General features: G+C 38.9%; 1 protein-coding gene across 1 annotated transcript in view; it reads right to left on the bottom strand.

The window, feature by feature from the left end:
• Positions 1 to 10186: 10186 nt before the first annotated feature.
• GMPS (guanine monophosphate synthase) overlaps positions 10187 to 26616 on the bottom strand; it is a 67322-nt gene continuing 50892 nt past the window's right edge. Inside the window, exons 11-16 of the mRNA XM_054479527.2 lie at positions 25269 to 25384; positions 22221 to 22346; positions 17938 to 18053; positions 12778 to 12908; positions 11399 to 11571; positions 10187 to 10309 (exon numbers count right to left, since the gene is read on the bottom strand). Of these exons, the coding sequence (XP_054335502.1) occupies positions 10208 to 10309; positions 11399 to 11571; positions 12778 to 12908; positions 17938 to 18053; positions 22221 to 22346; positions 25269 to 25384 (764 nt within the window). The 3' untranslated portion in view covers positions 10187 to 10207. The remainder of the gene's footprint in view (positions 10310 to 11398; positions 11572 to 12777; positions 12909 to 17937; positions 18054 to 22220; positions 22347 to 25268; positions 25385 to 26616) is intronic.

The following is a 26616-nucleotide window of genomic DNA, read 5'->3' as shown; positions in this document are numbered from 1 at the left end:
TTGTTTTCAGAACTCTACATAGACAATCTGTGCCTTGGCAGATTGTCTGAATTGTAAATTAAAATATGATAGCATGGAGAATAGCATGCAAGTTTGGAGACAGGAGTCTGTATACTGTTCTGTTAGGGTTAATATCATGTGGCATAAATTTCATAATGATGCAAGTATAAGCCCCATATAGTTCAAAGCAAGTGACCCCACACCACCTTCAAAATCTGGGACTCTGTCATAGTCTAAATTTATTTGATTTGTCCCAGCTAATTGAGCACAATGAGATTATTAATCCTACAGCACTCGTTTCATCTGCACTGCCATGTTTTAAATAAGATATTATGCTTATTTTATACATAAAGCATATTCTCATGCATATTTTTATACTTAATGTACTGGTAAATCAATTCCTTATACATTCTTTCACTTGACCCACAGAGGCAGTATTATTCCTACATGAGTGATTTGGTGCCAAGGAGATTGTTGCCTTACCCAGGGTTACACGGCTACATGGAGTCAGTCAGAAATAAGATACTGGATTTCACGCCAATGTTTTACCAACAGATTTAGACCTACATGTTATGAGTGAATATTCTAACATACTAGAACAAATATTAGATAAAATAGATTCCCAAGATTATACCTAACTCAACCAGGAATCTTATTTTTATGTCACTGATACTCTGAAGATGCCTCATTCCTATTTCTCAGAGATAAAATTTTTACATTTTCTATAATGGTCTTCTTCTGAAATTCAGGGTAAAGAAATCACACAAAGAGGAAAATATAAAGATAGTTATGCTTCTTTAGTAAGCTTTTGAAGTGCAACTTATTTCCAAACTAATGTGAGCAATGCTGATTCCCTCTCTGCCTTACTGAACGACATCTCTAAACTCAAACATATCCAAAGGATGGCCATTATTGTTTACTTAACAGGAAAAATTTAAAAATACATGTGGTGACCATTTCCCCTTACTTTACAAAGGGAAACCAATAGAGTAACAAAACTGTAAATAGCATATCTGGCCTTTTCTAAATCCAGTATATTAGAATATTCACTTCTGTCATAATGGTCTAAAAGGTAGGAGATAGTTTTAAATCTCTGTAGTAATACCAGTTACCTGACAAAGCTAGCTCCAAAGTGAATTTAAGTAGGCTTTAAATGTGGATCTAGGGACATTCTGTACATGTCTACTTTAAGAAATATATGGGATGTCTGTACCTCTACGCCAGGAAGATGCAATAAGATTCTTAAGTATCTATACTTTTGTAAAATATTCCAACTCTTAAATGTCAAAACAGCAAAGACAACACTTTCAGTATTAAGGAGATACATATATATTTCTTTTGAGACAAGGTCTCGTTCTCTCAACCAGGCTGGAGTGCAGTTGACATGATCACAGCTCACTGCAGCCGTGACATCCTGGGCTCAAGTGATTCTCCCGCCTCAGTCTCCCAAGTAGCTGGGACTAGAGGTGCACACCTGGCTAATATTTGTGTTTTTTTGTAGAGACGGGGTTTCGCCATGTTGCCCAGGCTGGTCTTGAATTCCTGTGCTCAAACGATCTACCTGCCTTAGCCTCCCAAAACGCTGGGACTACAGTAGGCATGAGCCACTGCAGCCAGCCAAGGACACATATATATTTTAAGATATATCCTTCAAAGTTAAGAAAAATTGAGAAAAGAAAAAAAAATCACAATAATCAGACACCATGGTTCCCAAACTGTGCACCAATGCAACTCCAAGCCACTGTAACAAACTCACATAGACACGAAGTGAACTATTAGCTTGTGGTCAGTTTTCAACACAGCATCATGCTACATTCCATTTAATGATGTCATGTTTACAACGCTGGCTGGGTTTTCAGTGGCTGTGGTGATTAAAAACATGTATGGTGCAAAAATCAGCATGAAACAGAAAATGAAGATGGCAGTGATTTGATAAGCTATACAGTGCTCAACAGATGCATATATCCCATTCACAGTTTAAGAATGAAAAGAATGAATTTTTTCATTTACATATAATATTTTTTCAAATGGCTATGTTGTTAGCACATTTTTAAGTTGTTTCATAACTATTAATAAATGGAACTGTTACTTATTTTGGCCTAGGGACACTACTAAAATTACTAAGGCAACTGTCAAAGGAGAAAGTTTGGGAACCTGTATACTAAATTCACATCAGGTACTCTAGCAGCCTGACCAGAAAAAGAAAACACAAGTAAAAAATGCCATTCAAAATGTATTTTATTCAATGATGAATCTTTAAATTTCTCTTTAAGCAAAATCTAACGGAAAATAGGCCAGGATAGCAGCATAACCATTAAATTAAGTAAATGACTTATCCAAGCCATCTCATTTCTTTAAAAAATCTCTGGGTACTGGCCAGGCACAGTGGCTCATGCCTATAATCCCAGCACTTCGGAAGGCTGAGACAGGTAGATCACTTGAGACCACAAGTTCAAGACCAGCTTGGCCAACATGGCGAAACCCCATCTCTACCAAAAATACAAAAATTAGCCAGGAGTGGTGGCCTGCGCCTGTAGTTCCAGCTACTTGGGAGACTGAGGCAGGAGAATCACTTGAACCTGGGAGGTGGAGGCTGCAGTGAGCCGGGATCACACCACTGCACTCCAGCCTGGGCAACAGAGCAAGACTCCATCTGAAAAAAACAAAAAATCTCTGGGTACTTATTGCCAACTTTTCAGAAATCTCAACCGTGTGCTATATGGCAAATTCAGTCACTAAGAAATCATGTTATTCTAATTCTTGAGTCTGAGTAATAGGAATACTGGGGTGTGCTAATTGCATTATTCTACTTTTGTGTATGCTTGAGCATTTTCTTTTTTTTTTTTTTTTTTTTTAAGATGGAGTCTCGCTCTGTCGCCCAGGCTGGAGTGCAGTGGTGCAATCTCGGCTCACTGCAAGCTCCGCTTCCCGGGTTCACGCCATTCTCCTGCCTCAGCCTCCCGAGTAGCTGGGACTACAGGCGCCCGCCTCCACGCCCGGCTAATATTTTGTATTTTTAGTAGAGACGGGGTTTCACCGGGTTAGCCAGGATGGTCTCGATCTCCTGACCTCGTGATCCACCGCCTCGGCCTCCCAAAGGGCTGGGATTACAGGCGTGAGCCACCACGCCCAGCCTGCTTGAGCATTTTCACAATAATTTTAAAAAGGTCGTTGAACACCTAATAATCATGATATACATAATTCTTGGTACTCTCCCATAAACAAAATAAGCAATATAAATAAGCAGTTCAATCTATTACATCCTCACTACTACTCACAATAAAATAGAAGCTGTTTTCCAAAAGAATCAAAAGATGAGATTTTCTTAGCCAGATACATTTTTAGTCCACTGAAACTTTCTTCTTATTCAGAATATCAATCATCCTAATGCAATTAGATAAGGACATCTTGACAAAAGGTTCGTGTTTTCCACACCATTTATGTAGCCATATTAAGTGGGAATTTTAAAAAGCTTTCTCTAATAATGTTATTTTTTAAAAAAGAATGTTTTGGCAGGTTTCATATTGCCTAAAAGAACAGTAATATATACACATGGAATGGCATTCTGAAATATAAAAAAAGGATTTAATGGTTAGAATTTGACACACTACTTGAAAACAGTGAGGTTAACATAAGATTCCTAGCTGCTTTTCTTAGAATATAATCTATATAAATTCATTAGAATAACTAATAATCTACCAAAAAAAAGCAAAAACAAAAACAGCTGTGTGGTGTTTAATAGCTTTTGATAAAAGGAGTATTAAGAGACAGAATGTCAGTTTTGAAATATAGGAGTTCAAGATTAAAAACCTAATACTTTTGTTATGAGTTATGCTAAAACAGTAAAAAAATTTTCAAAATATAGTTGTCTCAAATACAGTCTCCTCAGATAGCAGAAGGCCAGGCAAGGGCACTGACTTGAAGGGAAACAAACCACAGTAACATGACTGCCTGAAAGTAACTATGGAATTCAGTTTCTCAGCGTGATTATTTCTTCTAATCTTCATATTGATGACTCACTAGTACACTTACTTTGATGGGTTTAATCAACTCTGATAACATAGTTCCAAACAATTAAAAGGATCTGATTTATGTATTAAATAAGGGTTAATTTGTTCTTGAGAAATTGACAAAAGATTTGATCAAATGTAAATGAATATGCAATAAGTCACATAAGTCTGTGTATATACATATATATGACTTTAATTTTATAAATGCATGTGTATATGCACACCTTTAGCTCATCATTTAAATAAAAAGCTATCCAATGTTTTATGTCCATTATGTCCCCCGTTAACACTGAGCAAAATGTTAACCCCTCCTATATATGCAAGGGAAATAAAGTAAGTTGTTATATAGAAACCCCTGACACTATATGCAATTTCTTATGTCCCATATTCTGATAATATCTGTCCTCTTGGCTCTTACTTCTTGGACTTTCTCATAAACACGGAAGCTTCGTGACAAATTGTGAAAATCATCATTTCCTCCTTTATGAAGTATATTGAAGACAAAAGGGATTAAAGTCATTTCACATTTAGCAAAGCTATTTTATGGCAACATTGTTACAACACAAAATAGACATTGCAGTTTACAATTAACAATTACACAGTGATTTCATAACAATACTACTTACTCCAATTAACAAAATATTTCTTTATAAAAAATATGTTCAAAAGGAGGTTTACATTCACTTCTTCGTTTAATATCAAGGTTGTAACAATGGTCTTAGGAGATGCAAAGACGGAAAACTACTTACCTTAAAAATCTGTATTCTTGAAGATATATACTCCACTTGAATAAGATACTGCTCAAGGTTTAGGCTTCCTGGACAACTCAAGAGGATTTTGTAGGTGTACTTAATATACCCAATAAATAGCCAAATTTCCTAAACTCTCAAAATTTTGCTAACCAAGGGCCCTTAACAAAGTTAAAAGACACCACAGGGTTCAAAAGTGAACAAATATGTTGTTTTTGTTTTAAGACGGAGTCTCACTCTTGTCACCCAGGCGGAGTGCAGTGGCCAGTCTCTGCTCACTGCAACCTCCATCTCCCGGGTTTAAGTGATTCTCACAACTCAGCCTTCCGAGTAGCTGGGATTACAGACGCGCGCCACCAAGCCCAGCTAATTTTTACATTTTTAGTAGAAATGGGGTTTCACCATGTTGGCCACACTGGTCTCGAACTCCTGACCTCAAGAGATCCGCCCACCTCAGCCTCCCAAAGTGCTGGGATTACAGGCATGCACCACCGCGCTTGGCCACAAATGTTAATGAGTTAATTAAGATGGTGCTGCTCAAATGATTCTAATTCAGGAAACTTAGGTTGCAGGTAGGTAATCTCTAGTTCTCTAAAGAATAATACCCAAATGACAGGATTTATGTGTTGGTGCAATAATAGCTCAGTCTGTTTCATGACCTAGCTAGAGTCAGAATTGGAGCGGTGGCTACAGAACAGGGGTGGCTTTCTCCTCTCTGAAGGAAAAGTAAAGTAGGAAGAAAAAGGTTGAAACAGCAGCCTACACAGTTGTTGCCCAGATCTTGAAATTAGCAACAAGTATGTCAGCTGTCCTAATTATTACCAAACAGGTTCTGCAAGTGTCTGACACACAACATAATATAGGTACAATCAGTTCCAGAATCTGGTTCCTGGATCTGAACTAATTTAGCTATAAGACCTTCAGCAAGACCATCTCTATGGCCTGCATTTCTCTCCTATAGGTTTGACAAAGATTCACCTATAAGTTTGATGAAGATAGGCTAGGTATGGCCCTCAATAAGAATTTATTCTGGTTGGGAGATTTAAAACTGTAAATGCTTGCCGGGCACGATGGCTCACGCCTGTAATCCCAGCACTCTGGGAGGCCGAGGTGGGAGGATCATGAGGTCAGGAGATCGAGACCATCCTGTCTAACACAGTGAAACTCCATCTCTACTAAAAAATACAAAAAAATTAGCCGGGCGTAGTGGCAGGCGCCTGCAGTCCCAGCTACTCGGGAGGCTGAGGCAGGAGAATGGTGTGAACCCAGGAAGCGGAGCTTGGAGTGAGCCAAGATCGCACCACTGCACTCCAGCCTGGGGACAGAGCGAGACTCTGTCTTTAAAACAAAAAACAAAAACAAAAAAACTGTAAATGCTTGAGTTCTACCTCCAGGTTCTAATTTTATTTAATTGGACATCTGGTTATTGTATTTTTTAACTCCTCAGGTTATGTAATAATAGGCATCCAGTGTTGAGGAACACTGACAAAAAGGTTAGAGTTCAGTGAGTCACTGAGGCCTCTTCAGTACATAAAATAGGGTTGGAAGTTAGCATCTTGACACTCTTTGGGGGATTCTATATCTCTTCACTTGCCATTAAGTGAAAAGTTCAGAAATTTAAGAGTCAACAATGCCGCTATTACTGCTGTCAAAGTCCTTCAGTGATTAAAAAGATACCCTGATCCCTCAATCATCTGGTGGTGTTAAACTACTTCAGTAAGAACAAAAGATGTGCTTTCCAAGCGTGGAGACATCCAACTTGTATTCAGTTCCCCATTACATTCCGGATTTGGGTCAATGAAAGAAGCATCCATTGGGGTGATAGCTAAGGTGTTCCTCGCCACATATCAGTGAGATTTCTGGAGGGGAGTAGTGTGGAAAAGTGGTTATAACATTGGGCAAGCAGATGTCAGAGAATTTCTGAAAGACAGGGCTATCTCTAGAAACTCACTGTAAGTAAGGAGATAATTTAACACTTTCGAAGCCCATTTATCCCTGATGGTCAATTTGACACTAAGAACTTCCTTTTAAGATTTGCCCTGAAGGGCCCTAGAGCATTACCTCTTCCATGCAGAGAATCAGAAAGCTTGGATTCTAGCTCTAGTTCCCAACAATTAGCTGTATGTAATTGATGATGGGTGACTTCATTAGTGTCAAAGCCAAAGCATATTCTCTGTCAGCTTTTCAAAAAAACACGCAGTAAAGAGAGATTCCTACCAGGAAAACTTTGATGGGTGTTTTTCAAGTGTCATCTCACAGCAGAAGATTCCCCAAGTGGTCAAACCTTGCCAACAGCTTTAAAAAAAGTAACTAGGATTTAACTTTACGGTGCATTTTGATGTTTCCCTTTGTGTCATATCTGATGATAAAAGAACCTTAAAAAAAAAAAAAAAACACTATCCAGCTTCTCCATTCTGTCTCCTGCTTTGCTTTTTCTTGTTTATAAAATACAAATTTATAGCTGGATTTGATGTTGAAAATTTAATAGTTACCTCATGTCACAGATAAAGAACAGAAATGACTTGACCAAGTTCACATTGTTGTTTACAAACCGGCAGGAAAAGCACTAAAGATGGATAGTCCTGCCTTCCTAATTTGAATGCCCTTATTCTCTACAGGTTAGGGTCAAGTTATTCAGTAAAACGGGCTATCAGGAGGTTAAGCCCAAACAGTGAGGAAACAAACTTTTATGATGCTTGTTTGACTAAATGCATGCAGTTTACCTCAAGATTAAGGGATTTAAAAAAGGTTGGAAAACAGTGTAACCCTATCTCCTGGATATATCTACAGACCTGTATTTAGGAATTATGCCAGGCTGTTATTTCTAACAGAGCTGATGATCATAGATGGGGCCTTTAAGGCAGGACTGGGTATTTGGTTCTTAAAAATGATTCTGTGCCTGCCAATCTTAGGAATAAATAATGCTTTCAATGATCTGCATTCTTCTGTCTACCTAAAAGGTACAAAGAAAAAGAATATATTTAATTAAAGAGAGATGTGTCCCAGGTAGATGGTAAGCAATGGGAATAAAGTCATGATATGCCCAGAATAACCAATGATGCATGTTATTAGCCAGGTAGCCACCATTCTAGTCTTAGTCAAAAATAAGCATCCCATAAGTTTATATAATTTTAGGTGTCAGAATACACATAAGGAAAGGACAATCTGGACTAAGGAGACCTGAAATTTAATTCTGAAATTAATTAAGTAACCATGCCTAAGGTGAGCTTGTTTTCTTAACTGTAAAATGGAAGTGCAACCTTTAACTTTCCTTAGTGGCTCAGATGAAATACTGTGAAGGTACAGAGTAATGCTATATGGCACAAAGCAAAAAGTGCTGTGCAAAAGAAGACAGTGTGCTAAATATTAGGAAATTTCTGAATTCCAAAAAATTTAGATTTTTAAGAAACTATGTCATGTCAAGATGTGTTTTGGAGTAACAATTTTCCCAATATTATATTAAGTATATACTAAGTATATATTAGGAGGGATTATATAAAAGGTGTTCAAAAAACAAATATCAGGAAAACACTAAATTAAGCAGAATTTAACAATTGTTTTTAACTTCAGAATTTCTCAGAGCTTTGAATATTATATACCATGAATCTCCAAGAAAGGACAAGTGAGCTTATTTTCCCCAAACTTATATGACCACCTAATCCTTTTTACATGGACCTTCTCAGGGGAGCAGTGTTCCATAGAACACACATTCTTACTATCTATTTTTCCAAAATTCCTACTGTTTGCTTCAACACAAAATCATAAGACACTGTGGCTAGAAAATTTTTTTCATATAAACATAAACGTGTACTGACACATGTTGGTAAGCATTTTATAGGTTGTCTATCCTAGCTCTCAAATAACATGACTCTAAATCTCTAAAGACCAGATCACTACCATAGCCTCTTTCCAGAAGGCCATAATGAGTACCTCCTCATCAGGATAGAGAATGTACCCTTTAAGTTTTGTAGGAGTCAAGTACCCCTTTGTCTTGGGGACAGATTTCTGTTAAAACAGACAGAAACTCTTCCCTTGCTGGTCTAGCAGCAGTTTTCTTGTTCCCTGGACCAGCCAGAATAAAAAGATGACTTCTGCCACGCATCATTTTGTTGTTTATCTAACACTGAATCCCAAATAAAATTTCATACCTGATTAATAGATCTGACCTTTTAAACTAGAAAAGCAGCAGCAACCTGAGATGGAATTGTTAAGAGAAAAATATGGTAACATTCTTAGCTAAAATACTGAGAGAAACGGAGAGTTTAAGTCTACTACTGTCTACAGTACTTATGTGAATGTTATAAAAGATCTGTTAGAAACTGGTGGCAATGGCAACAAGTCCTGCACCAGTTCTTAAATCCTCTCTTATAGCTAGTAGAAAGGATTACAAAGTTTGGCAAACATCTTGCATGGATCAAGACTCTTCACAGGTGTCTGAGCAATGAATAATATGTCTATAGATTAAAGAGCTCATTTTACAACCGTTTACTAGATGATATAAACATTTTTCCTCTCCCATTTGTAAGCTGTAGGTATGCACCATGGCTTCTGTGATCTCAGAACTGTTTCTCTGACCAGCAAAAGAAGAGATGAAAATGCTCCTCTTGACCTCTATCTGCACTACACCAGAAATGTCATTGAGCCAGTTTCTTCTAAGGAGATAACAGAAACTTTCTATGCAAGGCTGTGGAGGGCTGGTAATATAAGGCTAGGAGGATAAAGCTCCTTACTAATGAACAAGCTGACATTGCATAACATGGCATCTATGTGCAACATGGTTTGAGAACATTTTAAGACCATTCATAGACATCTGAGACCACTCATAGTTTCTTCCTCCCAAGGCTGTGAAATAAAATTCAAAAGTACATCAACAAATTCCTGGTGCTTTTCCATCTTATGGTAGCTTACATTTTATACCCTCAGTGTCCTTCAAAAGTGGCTGGAATAGCTCGGCTATACCTTTATCTGATATGTTCATCTCTTTTTCACCCTTTGGAGAAATAAGATTACTTATAAGAAAACTGATTCTCCAAAAAGTATATATACATAGTTAAGTAACACTGGTAAATAATGGGTGTTTCTAACAGTTCTTAGAAACTGGTAAGGAGACAGAAGCCCATAATTACCCCCAAACTCACCCACCTTCATATATCTTCACAGAGACATCAACAGTGAATTTATACATAAAGAATAAGTGAGGCAAAGGCAAAAGCAGTATCAATCTGTCTGAGTGTAGGCAATGGTGCTTTGATTATTTACCCGTACAAACTCTTCAGTCCCTTTTGGTTATCCCCAACTCAGCTCTTAAGCCGTAGATTTTTGCTGTGGAGAACTCAGATGTGATGTAGCTGCTCCAGTAACTCTTTTCACAGTACTGCATGTCAATAATGGGAATGATTTCTAATCAATTTAAACTGCACACGGTACTTTAATAGAACAAGAAGTTTATTACTCCCACTCAGTAGTTCCTGGGGGCTTTGATGTTAAGTCATACATAATTCGAGAAATACCAGGAATCTTCTTAATCTCAGTGACCATCTTTAATACCACCTATTAAAAAAAATTATAGAGAAAAGTCAGTATCCACTGCATGTCCAGCAGTCCTAGAGGGCTTACATTTGTAATTTAAAATTAAAATTTGACTATTTGCACTATTGTCCTCCATGTATATGGGATGGTTTCTGATTAATCTTATATAATGAACCTATTCCCCTCTGCAGGGATAGGTTTAAGTTATTAAGGTTTAAAATATTAGTGACTTAAACTCAGTACTACTCAAAGTGTGATCCACAAACAGGTGCTAGTCTGCAAGCTGTGTTTGTGACTGAGCCACAAGTGCTTAAGAACATATAGCGATTTGACATTGCTGTGGCATCCAAGCATGTGATTTTATGTGTTTCAGCCAATGCTCTGCAAATTATCTGCAGCTTAAACATACAACTCTAAGGGCCACCGAGGTGGCACAGAGTACACTGTAATAATCATTATCAAGTATACAGGAGGAGAAGATAGCCTGCTCACTTGTCAAATTTGGCAAATTTGAGCCTAAGAGAAAACTGACTCTAAGCCACGTTCCGAACCAACCCATCTACCTAGCTATCACGACAGCCTCGCATTAGTGCACTGGAGGGCAGTGGCCCAACTAATAGAGTCTCACTTTGATTTTCACTTGCTATTATGCAAGTAGCTCCTTTGGAATGTTCTGGTGAAGACAAAGAAGCATCAAAAATTGAGTTGGAATTGGTAGTAGGGAGAACATTTAGGCAATTCTTCGGTGTCTGGCCATAAAGCTATCAAATTGCATCCTTATTTCTAACAAACTCTTCTTCACTCCTAGAGTTTTCTTCTTTATTTGGGAAATACTATTTGTAAAGTAGAAATTGGCAGGATTAGATAAAATTATTACAATCAATTACTTTTTATATAGTAATCAGACATTTGGAGAGCATATATAACTTAAGGCCTTCTTCTGCCCCAGTGTCTTAATCAAATATGTGAAAATTAAAAAAAAAAAAAGCCTATCTTATGAACAGAAAACCAACATAAGAAATACAGCACTGGCATAGCCTATTCCATTCACCACGTTATAAAATGTAAGAGGTACTGAGAACGTGCATTAGAAAAAAATATATAAATTACCTCTACAGGGATCTCATTGCCAGGTGTTGCAGGTATACCAGTCATGAAGTCACTAGTAATAAAGGTTCGAATAACCACAGATCTCTGGCATGAAGGCTGCTTTTGAAGTGGGTCCCGATCAAAATGTAATGGTGTCAAAATCACCGGCATCTGGCTGATTTTCCCAGCATACCCTAGAGAAAGGTATATGTAGAACCAATCACCGCACCATAGAAAAGCACTCTAACTCAGTTCAATTAAATCCTCCCAGGCAATATCTGAAATCACATATACACACACAGCGTAGTTAAGACTGTCATCATGCATTGATTTCAGCTACTCGCAGAGCATTTTAATTGGACTTAATCACAAATGCAAAAAACAGAATTTGATCACATCAGTGATGTTTCACTGATGTGCTATAAACAGAAACAGTCCGGTCTCATTATTCTCTATTATAATTTGCAGTATAGTTTTCATCAACTGATTAATATATAACCTTGTTTTATGTGTTTCTGATTTAAGACACTGTATTTAATATTTATTATAGATTCATTAACACTAAACTGACAATCAACAGCTCTTTAACTCATGCCTGAATGAAGTTTATCTAACACACAGATTTTCTCTGTAAGGTACCTCACAGCATTCCTGTGCTTAGGAACCCAGACAGCACTTCAACACTATACTTGAGATCCATTTTAAACAGCAAAATCACCAACAAAAGACATAAAAATGCAAAAGATATAGCATCAAGGAGACCATGAAAAAGACTTGTTCACATTATGAGAGCTGAAACAAGAAGGCATAGCGTCACCTTGTTCAAACTCAGCTGGGAACATCTAAGTCTGGAAATTCAAATTTTCTGCTGCTCTGTGCATGTCCACAAATGGCCACAAAGGTGAATATATTTTATTTAGAAGCAACACTATAGGCCAGGTGCAGTGGCTCACGCCTGTAATCTCAACACTCTGGGAGGCCAAGGCTGGCCTGACCTGACTCCTGACCTGATTACCTGAGGTGAGGAGTTCGAGATCAGCTGGCCAAAATGGCAAAACCCCATCTCTACTAAAAATACAAAAAACTAGCCAGGTGTGGTGGCAGGTGCCTGTAATCCCAGCTACTCGGGAGGCTGAGGAAGGAGAATCACTGGTAACAAGAGGCGGAGGCTGAAGTGAACCAAGATTGTGCCACTGCACTCCAGCCTGGGTGACAGAGCAAGACAGACTCTGTCTCAAAAAAAAAAAAAAAAAAAAAAAAGCAACATCATAGAACATTCAAAGATTTAAATAATAAAAACAAAAGCATCTAAAAAGCAAAAGCCACATCCTCCTACTCTTAATGTCAAGCTTCCAAAAACTAGTTTCAGAGGGTAGCATTCAAAAACATGAGCAACTTACCAGACTCCCTGAGAATGTTATGGGCCTCAAAATCAGCTTGGCGTAAAGTACTGAGCACCCCTGTTGTCAAGAAAGTGGGAGTAACATCTGTAGGAGGTTCTTTAACTGGTGGGCCAAATATATAAACAACTCTGGAAACAGAGGTAAAAATAATAGAGCAATTACATTTTAAATGTAGAAATTACATTTTAGTATGAGAAGCAAGGCACTTAGAACAGTAACATTCTTTCCATTTCCCACTTAGTTTTAGGCCCTTCTCCTGCCCACTTCAACTCCCCAGACAGATAGGACAAGATATAAGATTATAGGAAGGTCTGTGTTCTACATGCTTTCCTCAAAGTGTGTTCTCTGGAATATTCTGTATTTCAGAATGTGCAAAGATATAAGTGATTATTACAACTCTCTTTTCACTTAATGTACTGGGTTGAAGAGTATACCCAAAACTTCACGTCCACCCAGAATCTCTGGGGAGAAAAAGGGTCTTTGCAAATGTAATCAAGTTAAAATGAAGTAATACTGGATTAGGATGGGCTCTAATCCAATGACTAGTACCCTTCCAAGTACTGGGAAATTTGGATACACAGACACCCACAGGGGAATGAGGGTCATGTGAACACAAAGACAGACTGGATTATGCTGCCACCACTCAATAGTAGGAAGAAGCAAGGAAGGATCCTCCCCTAGGGTCTTCAGAGAGAATATGACCCTGCCAACACTGAATTCAGACTTCTGGCCTCCTAAACTGTGAGAGAATAAATGTCTGTTGTTTTAAGCCTCCTAGTTTGTGGTAATTTGTTATGGGTAGTCCTAGGAAACAAATACACTTAGTTAAAATTTAAAAATAGGTGTCTTTATGACAAGACTTCAGAAACTATTAATATACTATGCTAACATGCACTGGAAATCTCCAAGAGGAAACTACAGTGAATTTCCCAAAATTAGTAAACTCATCTTTTTTTCTCTACTTGAGAAACAATGATTCTAGAGAGATTCTCATTTGCACTTCATTAAAAAGGCCATTGAAATAGGACTTAGTATCCTACTACTTCCTTCCAAAAAAATGATTCATTACTGTTTTATATAAATGTCTGTTTGAAAGACATGAATATACACCACAAATATCTTCATGTTAATGAGAGTACAGTTTGGAACATAACTTGAGGAAATTAGAATCAGACAATTTTAACAACTTGAAGTGTAGCTGGCCACTGGTTTGAAGGGATCTGTTTCACAATCTTCACCCAGAAAACAGGAGGGAATCAGGGTAGAGATATGAGTGCCACTTAGCTAGTTCTCCCTACTCCAGCAAGTAGACAATTGTCACTTTTCCTTAGTCCTCTTTTTAGCAAAGAAAATAAATCTCCCCGGCAACTATCATGGTAAAGTTTAACGTTTTTTCTTCTTTTCTTAACATGTACTTAGGTAAAATACACAAAAGAAAACCATATTAGCACAAAACCACCAGTATCACCAACTACTTTATTGTCTCCTTCCAAACATACTACAACAGAAGCAAGGTTTTTGACCCATGTATAGACAGTAAGTTATACTTTTTCTAAACAATATAGTTCCTAAAGCTCATAAAAGATCTTTACAGGAGAAAGTTAAGAGAATGCCATCAACCTGCTCTTTTCACCTTCTCATTTCTTACAAACAAAAGTAATCACTAGAGTGTACTGGGACAGGTATTTACCCACACTATATATGAACGTAAAACTGGAACAGTCCCTCCCTGTACAAAGATTCCCTCATCCAAATTAGGAAAAAAACTGGCAGCGCCTCTGCCTGACCACTCCGTCTGGGAGGTGAGGAGCGCCTCTGCCCGGCCGCCCCGTCTGGGAGGTGAGGAGTGCCTCTGCCCGGCCGTCACCCCGTCTGGGAGGAAGTGTGGAGCACCTCTGCCCGGCTGCCCCGTCTGGGAGATGAGGAGCACCTCTGCCCGGCCGCCCCGTCTGGGAGATGAGGAGCACCTCTGCCCGGCCGCCCCGTCTGGGAGATGAGGAACACCTCTGCCCGGCTGCCCCGTCTGGGAGGTGAGGAGTGCCTCTGCCCGGCTGCCACCCCGTCTGGGAGGAAGTGAGGAGCACCTCTGCCCGGCCGCCCCCTCTGGGAAGTGAGGAGCGCCTCTGCCTGGCCGCCACCCCGTCTGGGAGGAAGTGGGGAGCGCCTCTGCCTGGCTGCCCCATCTGGGAAGGGAGGAGCGCCTCTGCCCAGCCGCCACACCGTCTGGGAAGTGAGGAGCGCCTCTGCCCGGCCGCCCCCTCTGGGAGGTGAGGAGCGCCTCTGCCCGGCCGCCCCGTCTGGGAGGTGAGGAGCACCTCTGCCCGGCTGCCACCCGGTCTGGGAGGAAGTGAGGAGCGCCTCTGCCCGGGCGGCCCCGTCTGGGAAGTGAGGAGCACCTCTGCCCGGGCAGCCCTGTCTGGGAAGCGAGGAGCGCCTCTGCCCGGGCGGCCCCTTCTGGGAAGCGAGGAGCGCCTCTGCCCGGGCGGCCCCGTCTGGGAAGTGAGGAGCGCCTCTGCCCGGCCGCCCCGTCTGGGATGTGAGGAGCGCCTCTACCCGGCTGCCCATCGTCTGGGATGTGAGGAGAGCCTCTGCCCGGCCGCCCCGTCTGGGAGGAGAGGAGCGCCTCTGCCCGGGCGGCCCCGTCTGGGAAGCGAGGAGCGCCTCTGCCCGGCCGCCCTGTCTGGGACGTGAGGAGCGCCTCTGCCTGGCTGCCCTGTCTGGGAGGTGTACCCAACAGCTCCAAAGAGACAGCGACCATCGGGAGCGGGCCATGAGGACGATGGCGGTTTTGTTGAAGAGAAGGGGAGGAAGTGTGGGGAAAGGAAGGAGAGATCAGATTGTTGCTGTGTCTGTGTAGAATGGGGTGGGCATAGGAGACTCCATTTTGTTCTGACTAGGAGAAATTCTTCTGCCTTGGGGTGCTGTTGATCTATGGCCTTTCCCCCAGCCCCATGCTCTCTGAAACATATGCTGTGTCAACTTAGGGTTAAATGGATTAAGGGCGGTGCAAGATGTGCTTTGTTAAACAGATGCTTGAAGGCAGCATGCCCTTTAAGAGTCATCACCACTCCCTAATCTCAAGTACCCAGGGGCACAAACACTGCAGAAGGCCGCAGGGACCTCTGCCTAGGAAAACCAGAGACCTTTGTTCATGTGTTTATCTCCTGACCTTCTCTCCACTATTATCCTATGACCCTCCCATATCCCCCTCTCCGAGAAACACCCAAGAACGATCAATAAATACTTCATAAATTTAAAAAAAAAAAAAAAAAAAAAAAAAAAAAAATTAACTTTCTAATTAAAAATCATTGTAGATTCACATGCAGTTGTAACCAAGAATACACAGAGAGCCCCTGCACCCTTATCCAAAGGTAACATTTTAGAAGACTATAGTATGATACCACAACTAGGAAACTGACACTGACACAATCCAACAATATTCAGATTTCACCAGTTATACATGTAATCATCAATGCAATTTTATTACATGTAAAGGTTCTGTACTGGCCATCACAGTCAAAATGCAGAACAAGTCCATCACCACAGGGATTCCTTCTGCTGTCCTTTTGTAACTCCACATATCCCTTTTACCTCCCTCCTTCCTAACTCCTAGTAAGCACTGATCTGTTCTCCATCTCTATAATTCTGTCATTTCAAAAATGTTGTATAAATGAAATCACACCATATGTAAAAAAAAAAAAAAAAAAAAAAAAAAAAAAAAAAAAAAAAAAAAAAAAAAAAAAGGAAAAAAACTGGCAAACATGGAAGAATATTTTTAAACTCCAATTCATCAAAAAGACCCCAGCAAAGAAATCTAAAGTTCACCAAGATTCTTTTTTTTTTTTTTTTCCTGTTTTTGAGATGAAGTCTCGCTCTGTTGCCCAGGCTGGAGTGCAATGGTGCAATCTCAGCTCACTGCAAGCTCTGCCTCCCGGGTTCACGCCATTCTCCTGCCTCAGCCTCCTGAGTAGCTGGGACTACAGGCACACACCACCATGCCTGGTTAATTTTTGTATTTTTTGTAGAGATGGAGTTTCACCATGTTGCCCAGGCTGGTCTCAAACTCCTGGGCTCAAGTGATCCACTCACCTTGGCCTCTCAAAGTGATGGGATTACAGGCGTGAGCCACCATGCCTGGCCCCCATTATTGAAGATAGTAATAATTCTATTTTTCAGCATATTAAAGATGCTTCTGTATTTGAGGGTCTTCCGTTCATTTGAGTAAGCCTTTGAATGAGCATGTTCCCATCGGTAAAAACACAGCTTTCCTGTAACTCCTTATCTCGAACTATACAGACTCTGCTAGGTTAATATTAAAAGGTAAGCTTCTGATTTCTGCAGCAATTTGAGTAAAATGAAACCTCAAGTAATTCTTTTTGGTTGTTAACTGCCTAACACCCATGAAGAAAATTGAAGAGAGAGAATAACTGTGAAATAAGAACATTTAATTAGCAATCTAGTACAAAATAAGTGAATTTTTGAACTATATAAGGTACGATGAAATTGAGGATTAGAAATAGATTATAAATCAGCTGTTGATACATCCAATGTAAGAAATTAATATGCAAATTAAAGGAAAATTTATCTAAATGTAAATTATATATTTAAATGTAACTATTTTAATGCTATCTGGCACATACCTATTTCTTTTCTTTGATTTTCTTCCTTGGGGTTACTACTAAATTAACCAAGTCTCCATTTTTGTTTGGGGTGGGGGTTGTTTGTTTTGTAGGGGGGTGTGTGTGTGTGTGTGTGTGTGTTACTTTATTTGTAATTCTGTAACCTGGACATACTTTTTTCAGTCCTTCTGGAATAAAACATGTTACCATAAAACCAATAGCTAATATAAGCCACTAATTTAGAAGATGTTTTACAGCTGTCTTTAATATTTTACACTAAAATAAAAATCTTTCTCCTTTAAATAATTTTTAACAGATGATTACATTGTGATGAAGAGTCAAAACACAAGATAATATTAAATATCTACTTAACTGCAACCTATGTGCATATTTGAATTACACACACAGCCATTTACTCTTATCTACATGACCTACCTATATCTACATTTGAGCCTTTTGGTCTTCCATTAATTGAAAGCCCTTAAGAAATACATCCTTCCATTACACAAGCCCCCACCCTAGCTCCTGTGAAACACACCTGTTAACATTGTGACACATGCGAGGTATAAGCCTAGCCAGAAAAATAAGTGATTCCCAGTCAGGTTCATCTTTACTGGAGATTCCACACACGTAACTGTAGGAACGACAGTCACCCTGAAAATAAAAAGATAATCAATAATTTTTAATAGTCAAAAGATACATCAGTTTAACTTGACAAAGCTTTTTTTTAAAAAAAAAAAAAAAGATGCATTGAAAAATATCTTATGCATGGTGACATTATTAATAGATTTTTGGAAATTTGAATGAAAATATATACTAAATGCTTCTTTAATGGTATAAATAAATTCCAAATTAAAATCCCATATTAAAATCCTACCTGAATCAGTTAAGACATACATAAAGTATCATGGTAATAGCAAGAATTTAGGCTGGGCACAGTGGTTCATGCCTGTAATCCCAGCACTTTGGGAGGCCGAGGTGGGCAGATCACCAGAGGTCATGAGTTCAAGACCAGCCTGGCCAACATGATGAAACCCCGTCTCTACTAAAAATACAAAAATTAGCCAGGCAAGGTGGCATGAACCTGTAGTCCCAGCTACTCGGGAGGCTGAGGCAGGAGAATCGCTTGATCCTGGGAGGTGGAGGTTGTAGTGAGCTGAGAGATCGCATCACTGCACTTCAGCCTGGGTGACAGAGTGAAACTCTGTCTCAAAAAAAAAAAAAAAAAGTATTCAACATTCCCATTACCTGCATAACTGTGGATAACCAGCATATTTAATTTGGCAGACAAGGCCAGGTATAGAAGCTCACACCTATAATCCTAGCACTTTGGGAGGCCGAGGTGGGTGGGTCAGTTGAGCCCAGAAGTTTGAGACCAGCCTGGACAACATGACAACACCCTGTCTCTACAAAATATACAAAAATTAGCTGGGCAGTGTGGTGGCATGCACCTGTAGTCCCTGCTACTCAGGAAGCTGAGACAGGAGGATCACCTGAGCCCAGCGAGGTCGAGGCTATAGTGAGCAGTGATCATGCCACTGTACTCTAGCCTGGGCAACAGAGTAAGACCCCATCTCAAAAAAATAAAATAAAATTATGAAAAATTATAATTTGGCAGACAAGATCTGCCCGTGTTTTTTGAGTGGATAAAGAATTCTTAAGTGGGAGACAAAAACAATTCATAAACATTTACTTATCAACGTGTTTAAGTATCAGCTTAAAAGTTAATTTTAAAATAAGTAAATAAAACTGATAATTTATTCTCTTTTCCTGTGTCCTGTTTAATCCAAGTAATTTGCTTTTTTTATGAAAAGCAATTTTAAAAAGTAACAGATTAGAGAAGTACCTAATGCCCAGAGTGGCAGGTACTAAGAATGTGAAAATTCAACATATGTGAATGCTAATGTGATAGTATCTATAAAAGTGTAAAACGGGCTGGGCACAGTAGCTCATGCCTGTAATCCTAGCATTTTGGGAGGCCGAGGCGGGTGGACTGCCTGAGCTCAGGAGTTCGAGACCAACCTGGGCAACGTGGTGAAACCCCGTCTCTACTAAAATACAAAAAATTATCCGGGTATGGCGGAGTGTGCCTGTAACCCCCAGCTACACAGGAGGCTGAAACAGGAGAATCGCTTGAACCTGGGAGGCGGAGGTTGCCATGAGCTGAGATCAAGCCACCGCGCTCCAGCCTGGGCAACAGAGCAAGACTCCATCTCAAAAAAAAAAAAAAAAAAAAAGTGTAAAATGCACATGCACAGAAAATGATCCTATATAAATACATGGATAACTGATGGGATGCCTATAATAATAAAAAACTGAGAACAGTTTAAATGCCCATTGGTTAGAAGAATAGTTAAATAAATGATGGTATGCATAGAATATGAGGGAACAGTTAAGAACAATCTACCTGGAAAGGCACAGAAAGGTAAGTTCATGATGTTCAGTTAAAAGAAAAAAGTTGACAATGTGTACCACAAATCCCCTCTTTTATTTTCTTTTTAAAGTGTTTCTGGAAAGACACATACAAAACTGGAGAGTAGAAATACAAATAATTTTTTTTAATGTATTTTCATTTTTTACAAATACGGTTTACCTTGGTATTTAGAAAATAAAATGCAATGTTATACTAACCATGAACCATCATTTTCATCTGGGCTTGCAAGGGTCTAAGCTTCAAAGGGTAAGAGACTAAATTCAGTTATCCAATAACAAAAGGAAATTTTATTTTGGTGGGAAAAGTAGTAGAGCCTGAATAAGTTTCATTTTCAAGAAAGAAATCATTCATTCATCAAATTATCTCAAATATCTATTTTTTGTAACAATTCTCTAGAAAGAAGAGTGGGGAACTATTTCAACTCCCTTTGTAGCAGCAGTTAGCACACAGACGTGGAAGTTCTCTATAACAAATCTACTTAAAACTGGGAAACTTTTAAGAATTAAATAACCTGTCCACAATTCTATTTTTATATATTAGGGTAATACTGCCTGTAAGTATCACTGCAAATTTCAAAATAAATTTATACATGAATGAGATAATCCATAAACCACTGAAAGAAAGTATCAGTAACTCCAAGTAAGGTTATTTCAATAGTGATTTTAAAACAACATAAGCAGCTTACAACATTTGGCCTTTAAAAGGAAGGCAAGAGTTCCTTAACCCAATAGCTGGCTCTATCACTTTCATGAAATAAAATATTTTAGTTTACTTTAAAAATAACAATCAATTTTTTTTTTTTTTTTAAGATGGAGTTTCACTCTTGTTGCCCAGGCTGGAGTGCAATGGCGCAATCTTGGCCCACCGCAACCTCCGCCTCCTGGGTTCAAGCAATTATCCTGCCTCAGCCTCCCGAGTAGCTGGGATTGCAGGCATGTACCACCACACCCGGCTAATTAGTAGAGATGGGGTTTCTGCATGTTGGTCAGGCTGGTCTTGAACTTCCGACCTCAGGTGATCCGCCCGCCTCAGCCTCCCAAAGTGCTGGGATTACAGGCATGAACCACTGCGCCTGGCAACAATCAATTTTTATCTTGTTTTATTTACAGGCAGAACTGTACGAATTCAGAGCAAAGGAGAATTTAAACTGACAGATTTGTATATCTAGAAAAAATGCTTATTAGGTTTTAGAACAATAATCTCTGAAACAGTAGAATTTCTTTCTACACATAATTTTACTGTAAGAGGACATTATAAACACATTAACCCAATAACTGGCACTTATACCATTTTTGAGTTGAACTCCTGACACCTCTTCTAGTGTCTCCATTTACCCACAAACTTGAAATAAAAGAAAATAACCTTCCTCTTCCCTACCCTCCCACACTTTTGCTCCCCAAAAACTCATTTGACGATCAGATAAAGAAGGCCGGGCACAGTGTCTCAGGCTTCCAATCCTAACACTTTGGGAGGCCAAAGTGAAGGATCACTTGAGGCCAGAATTTCAAAGCCAGCCTGAGCAACTCAGGGAGACCCTATCTCTACAAAAAAATTTAAAAATTAGCCAGGCATGATGGTGCTTGCCTGTAGTCCCAGCTACTTCGGAAGCTGAGGTAGTAGGGTTGCTTGAACCCAGGAATTCAGGGCTACAGTACGCCATGATCACATCACTGCACTCCAGCCTGGGCGACAGGGCAAGACCCTGTCTCCAGAAAAAAAGAGGAGAAATTAACATACTATCTTATTAGTTATTAGTCATTTTGCAAGTAGTATTTTATAATTGAGAACGATATTATTCTCATGTTCTTTTACAACTAGAAAGGCAGAATAAACACAAAAAACATCAGTAGAACATGTTCCCTAGTACAGGGAATACACACGCTGAGAACAACACCTAAATGGTGTAACTTATTCATCTGGAGGCCTTCCTGCAGTTAAAGACTTCTAAAACCACAGTATATTTCACACCTAGAAGGATACATGACCTCTTGATCCCTGCCCTACAAGGCAGAAGTAAGCATGCCAACCCTATAGGAAAGGGTTGCTTTCAATATTTACCTTTGGTTAGAGTTCATAGATGTTCCAAAACTACAAAATCTCAGCCTGACTATTTAGTTCCTGTAACTATTCACTCCCTAAACATTCTATAAAAAATTACCTTCTTATTTCTCTAAACTTGGTATATATACTTACATATTTCATTTTCCTAAGTAATCCTTATTTCAATATTAGTAGAAAGAGTGCTTGAACCCGGGAGGCGGAGGTTGCAATGAACCGAGATCACGCCACTGCACTCCAGCCTGGGCAACAGAGCGAGACTCCGTCTCAAGAAAAGAAAAAAAAAAAAAAAAAAGTCTATCACTGGTGAATGAATTCACACAACTCACCTGCACACCTACAGTTTTAATTGGCAGCAAGAAGGCATTCAGTGAATGCAGACTGGTAATTTGCATCAGCTTCTCCTGATCCTCTTCTGTCGTGCAGGCTTTGACTCTCTGTAATAGGGTATGTGGCTGAGAAAAACCAAAGAGGCATTTTTTCAGTTTTAAGAAATAAGGTATTCACTCTTTTATTATCTACTACTATCTTATGTATTTTACTGGTTTTTAGCAGTGGATTGTATTTGGTATCTGCTTGAGTTGTGGGTGCTATGCACTATGCCAGAAATTCACACCTGAGGGCCAGGACTATGAAGAAGTCTTAGGATAAGAAATGCCGATTATATTTACATACATTCAGGCTTTAGTACCCTGTCACCAGCAAATGATGCACCTTATCTGAGTCAAATATTATCTCTAATGCTTTTTGCCATAAAGTCAGTTTTGTCTGAAATTAATATAGCTCTAGCCATTTCTTTTTTATTTACCTGGTATATGTTTTTCCATTCTTTAATTTTCACTCCTACTATCCCCAGGTATTAGTAATGCCTGTTGTGACTAGACTATACTTTTCATATCTACTATTCTATACTAAGCAGATTTTAGTTTTCAATCTAGTTTGACCGTCTATGTCTTAACTAGGGATGTTAGTCCTTTTAATTAATTATAGGTTAATATAGTTGAATTTCATTCTACAATCTTTTTCTGTAATTATCTATTTATCCCATTTTTTACTCTTACTCCTTTCTTGCTGTCTTTTGAACTGGTGATTTCTCCCAGCTCATTTATTTCCTCTTTACCAGTTTTGAAGTTAAATCCTCTATTTCTGTTCTTGCAGTAGTTGCCCTTAAGTGTTAACAAGGATACTTAAAAGATAATCAATCTTCAGTCCTTCTGGCAAATAACACAGACATCTTTGAATTCCTTAGCTCAAATCAATCCCTTTGTGGCTTACATGTTACTTCAGCTAAACATTGTTACATATTTTCTAATAAACAGGAAGAAGTGGATATCATTTTTACCTCTACTCTCGATTTTATAATTATTTTTATCATTTTATACAGTCCATGTTTGTTTCAGTTTTAGTCATTTACCATTTTCTTTGCTTAGCATTCCTTCCTGTATCTCACGACTTTCTCCTGGCATCCTGCTGCTTCTCCTCAAGTCAGTGCTTTAAAACAATGGTTCTCAGCCGGGCGCAGTGGCTCACGCCTGTAATCCCAGCGCTTTGGGAGGCCGAGGCGGGTGGATCACCTGAGGTCGGGAGTTTGAGACTAGCCTGACCAACATGGAGAAACCCCGTCTCAACTAAAAATACAAAATTAGCCAAGCATGATGGCACATGCCTGTAATCCCAGCTACTCGGGAGGCTGAGGCAGGAGAATCGCTTAAACCTGGGAGGCGGAGGTTGCAGTGAGCCAAGATCGTGCCATTGCACTCCAGCCTGGGCAACAAGAGCAAAACTCCATCTCAAAAAAAAAAAAAAAAAACAATGGTTCTCAACCCTAACTGCACAAATTACTTGGGATGCCCAGGTCCCATCTCAGACCAATTAAATTCTAGGGCTATATGTCAAGAATAGTATACTTCAAAAGCTTCCCCAGATGATTCTTACAGCCAGCGTTGAAAATCATTGCCTTTAGTTTCTTAAGTAAGGGACTGTTGGTAGTAAATTCTGTTTAATCTCGAAATAACTTTATTTTGCCCTTGTTTTTAAAAGACAGTTTAGCTGTTCACCACAGTTAATTATTTTCTCTTGGTATTTTGAAGTCTTGCCTTTACTGTTTCAGTATAATTTCCTGGGTAGGTAATTGATCTGTTCTCTGCAGCTGCTCTGTCTTTGGCAGTCTTTAATTTCTCTAAGATGTGCTTACTAGGTGTCAAATTCTTTCCCTTTATTCTGCTTGAGATGTGTTACATTTCCTGAATCTGAGCCATCATGTCTTTTACCAGTGTGGAGGAATTAATACATTTTTGTCTATTATTTCCTTCTGGACATATGTTAGCACTTGCCTTATCCTTCTATCTTAACCTTTTCTACCCATATTTTCTTTATGATGATTTGTCCTAATTTCTGGAAAATCTCTAAACAACTTTCTTTTAGTTCATTAATTCTCTCTTTCAGCTGTTTTTCAGTTATTATTTTCATTCCCAGAACTTAGATTATTTTCAAATCTGCCCAGTTATTTTTAGTAGTCTCTTATACATTATTCTTATTATGAATAGCTTATTTCTATTTACTTTACATATTGCTTGTTAATTCCAGTAAAGTCTTGAGGGTCTTGTTCTGACAGTTTTTTCCTTTCTCGTTCATGGTGCCATACTTCTATATGTGATTTGTATTTTTTATTATAACCTCATATTTGTTGGAAATCTATCTATGAGAATCCTTTGGGACCTGGGTGAAGATATTCTAAAGAGAATCTGCATTTTTCCTTGTCTAACTCCCATAAGCACTACCAACCCAGATCCACTTTAAAATTCTTATGTTGCAATTTTCAGACCACACACATTACATAAATTAAAACCCCAAATCTGTAGAATAAAGTAGACTGGGGAATTTTTCCATCCATCTTCAATTTGGAGCTAAAGGGTTGCATAGTGTGAAGATATCTGATCCAATCTCTGGCCCTTCTTGGACCCAGTCTCATACTGAGACACCTGTACATGAATGAAATTGTTAAAACCCAAATCCTAGACCACACAAAGGATTAGTAGCTGTCCTCAGAGGAGCAGACAGCTTTGGTTTCTTGAAATGATGCTCCCAATAAATTCCTGACTCAAAGGATTTCCCTTACGATCTTGAAATACACATAAAAGAGTGCTTTAAAATACTTTATCTGACATTTTTAGAGACTCAGGATATCCAGTCTTGTTTGGCTGGAAAGAAAAATGTGCATATAAGAATATCTGTGGAATATTTTCTCCACAGTCATTTCAAAGGTTATATTACACCAAATTTTCAAATAATAAAACCCTAAAAATTTCATTATAAATGCTGGTATATAGTAAGAATCCATTCAATTTCTTGTAATGATTAGCTGTATCAAAGATTACCTTTTTAACACTTGCAGAAAAATCAGCTACTATTTTCAAAATATTGTTGGTTTCAGGAAAGTCCTTACAAATATAAGGTTCTTCAGCACATATTACTCTGATTGCCAGGCCAGGACCTAAAGGTAAGAGTAACAACAGTATTTAACATTAATGTTATATTTCTAATATAAAAATCTAATATAAAAATGCCACTATTTTCAAAATATAAAACCTTTCCAAAATTAAAATCCATCTGCCCATCATAAGTATCCAAATGTAGCTATTAGTTTCCCATTCAACTCAGCATTTTTTAGAATGCTTCAACATTCTAAAAATGTTGTAACATTTAGAATGCTGTAACATTTAAGTTATGCATACTTTTTAGTCTGCATAACTTTTTGGCATATTAATCTCTGTCCCTGAGTTTCTTCATCTATAAAACAGGATAATACTATCATAGTTTCCATTGTGAGGCTCAAATAAGACAGTATGTTTAATTCTCTCCCTATCATTCCTATCTCCCTTTTTTTAAGAGATAGAGTCTTGCTCTGTCACCAAGGCTGGAGTGCAGTGGTGCAATCATTGCTCACTGCAGCCTCAAATTCCTGAGCTCAAGCAGTCTTCCCACCTCAGCCTTCTAAATAGCTTGGATTACAAGGACAGGCAGCCACGCCTGGCTAATTTTTTCAGTAAAGATAGGGGTTTCACTATGCTGTTCAGGCTGGTCTTGAACTCCAGAAGCTCGGCTTCTGGAAATGCTGGAATTACAGGCATGAGCCACTGACTGCACTTGGCCTATCCTATTTTTACAGTCCATGTATTAAGTATCACAAAATTATCCAGTAAATATTTTTAGTTTATAACATATGTGCCCATCTATTCAAAGTTTTTAGTAAGGGAATTTTCCAACATATACATAAAGAGGACAGTATAATTAACTACCTTACTCATCATCCAGCTTCAACTATCAATCTAATTTTAGGAATGGTATTATACTGTTAAAATATATACATAATCTAATAAATAATGTGAGTTTTTAATACCAAAAAATGTGAACTGGTATTTCTATTTTATTTTATTTTGACAGACTCTCATTCTGTCACCCAGGCTGGAGGGCAGTGGCACGATCTCAGCTCACTGCAACTTCCACCTCCCGGGTTCAAGAGATTCTCCTGCCTTACCCTCCCCTAGCAGCCACCAGTGTACCTAGTACAGGCATGCACCACCATCCCCAGCTAATTTTTTGTATTTTTAGTAGAGATTGGATTTCACCACGTTGGCCAGGCTGGTCTGGAACTCCTGACCTCAAGTGATCTCCCCGCCTAGGCCTCCCAAAATGTTGGAATTACAGGCATGAGCCACTGCACCC

Source organism: Pongo pygmaeus, chromosome 2 (assembly GCF_028885625.2).
Source record: "Pongo pygmaeus isolate AG05252 chromosome 2, NHGRI_mPonPyg2-v2.0_pri, whole genome shotgun sequence".
Taxonomy (NCBI): Eukaryota; Metazoa; Chordata; class Mammalia; order Primates; family Hominidae; genus Pongo; species Pongo pygmaeus.
The sequence above is the reverse complement of the archived record's forward strand: the minus strand, read 5'-3'. Positions and strand labels throughout refer to the sequence as shown.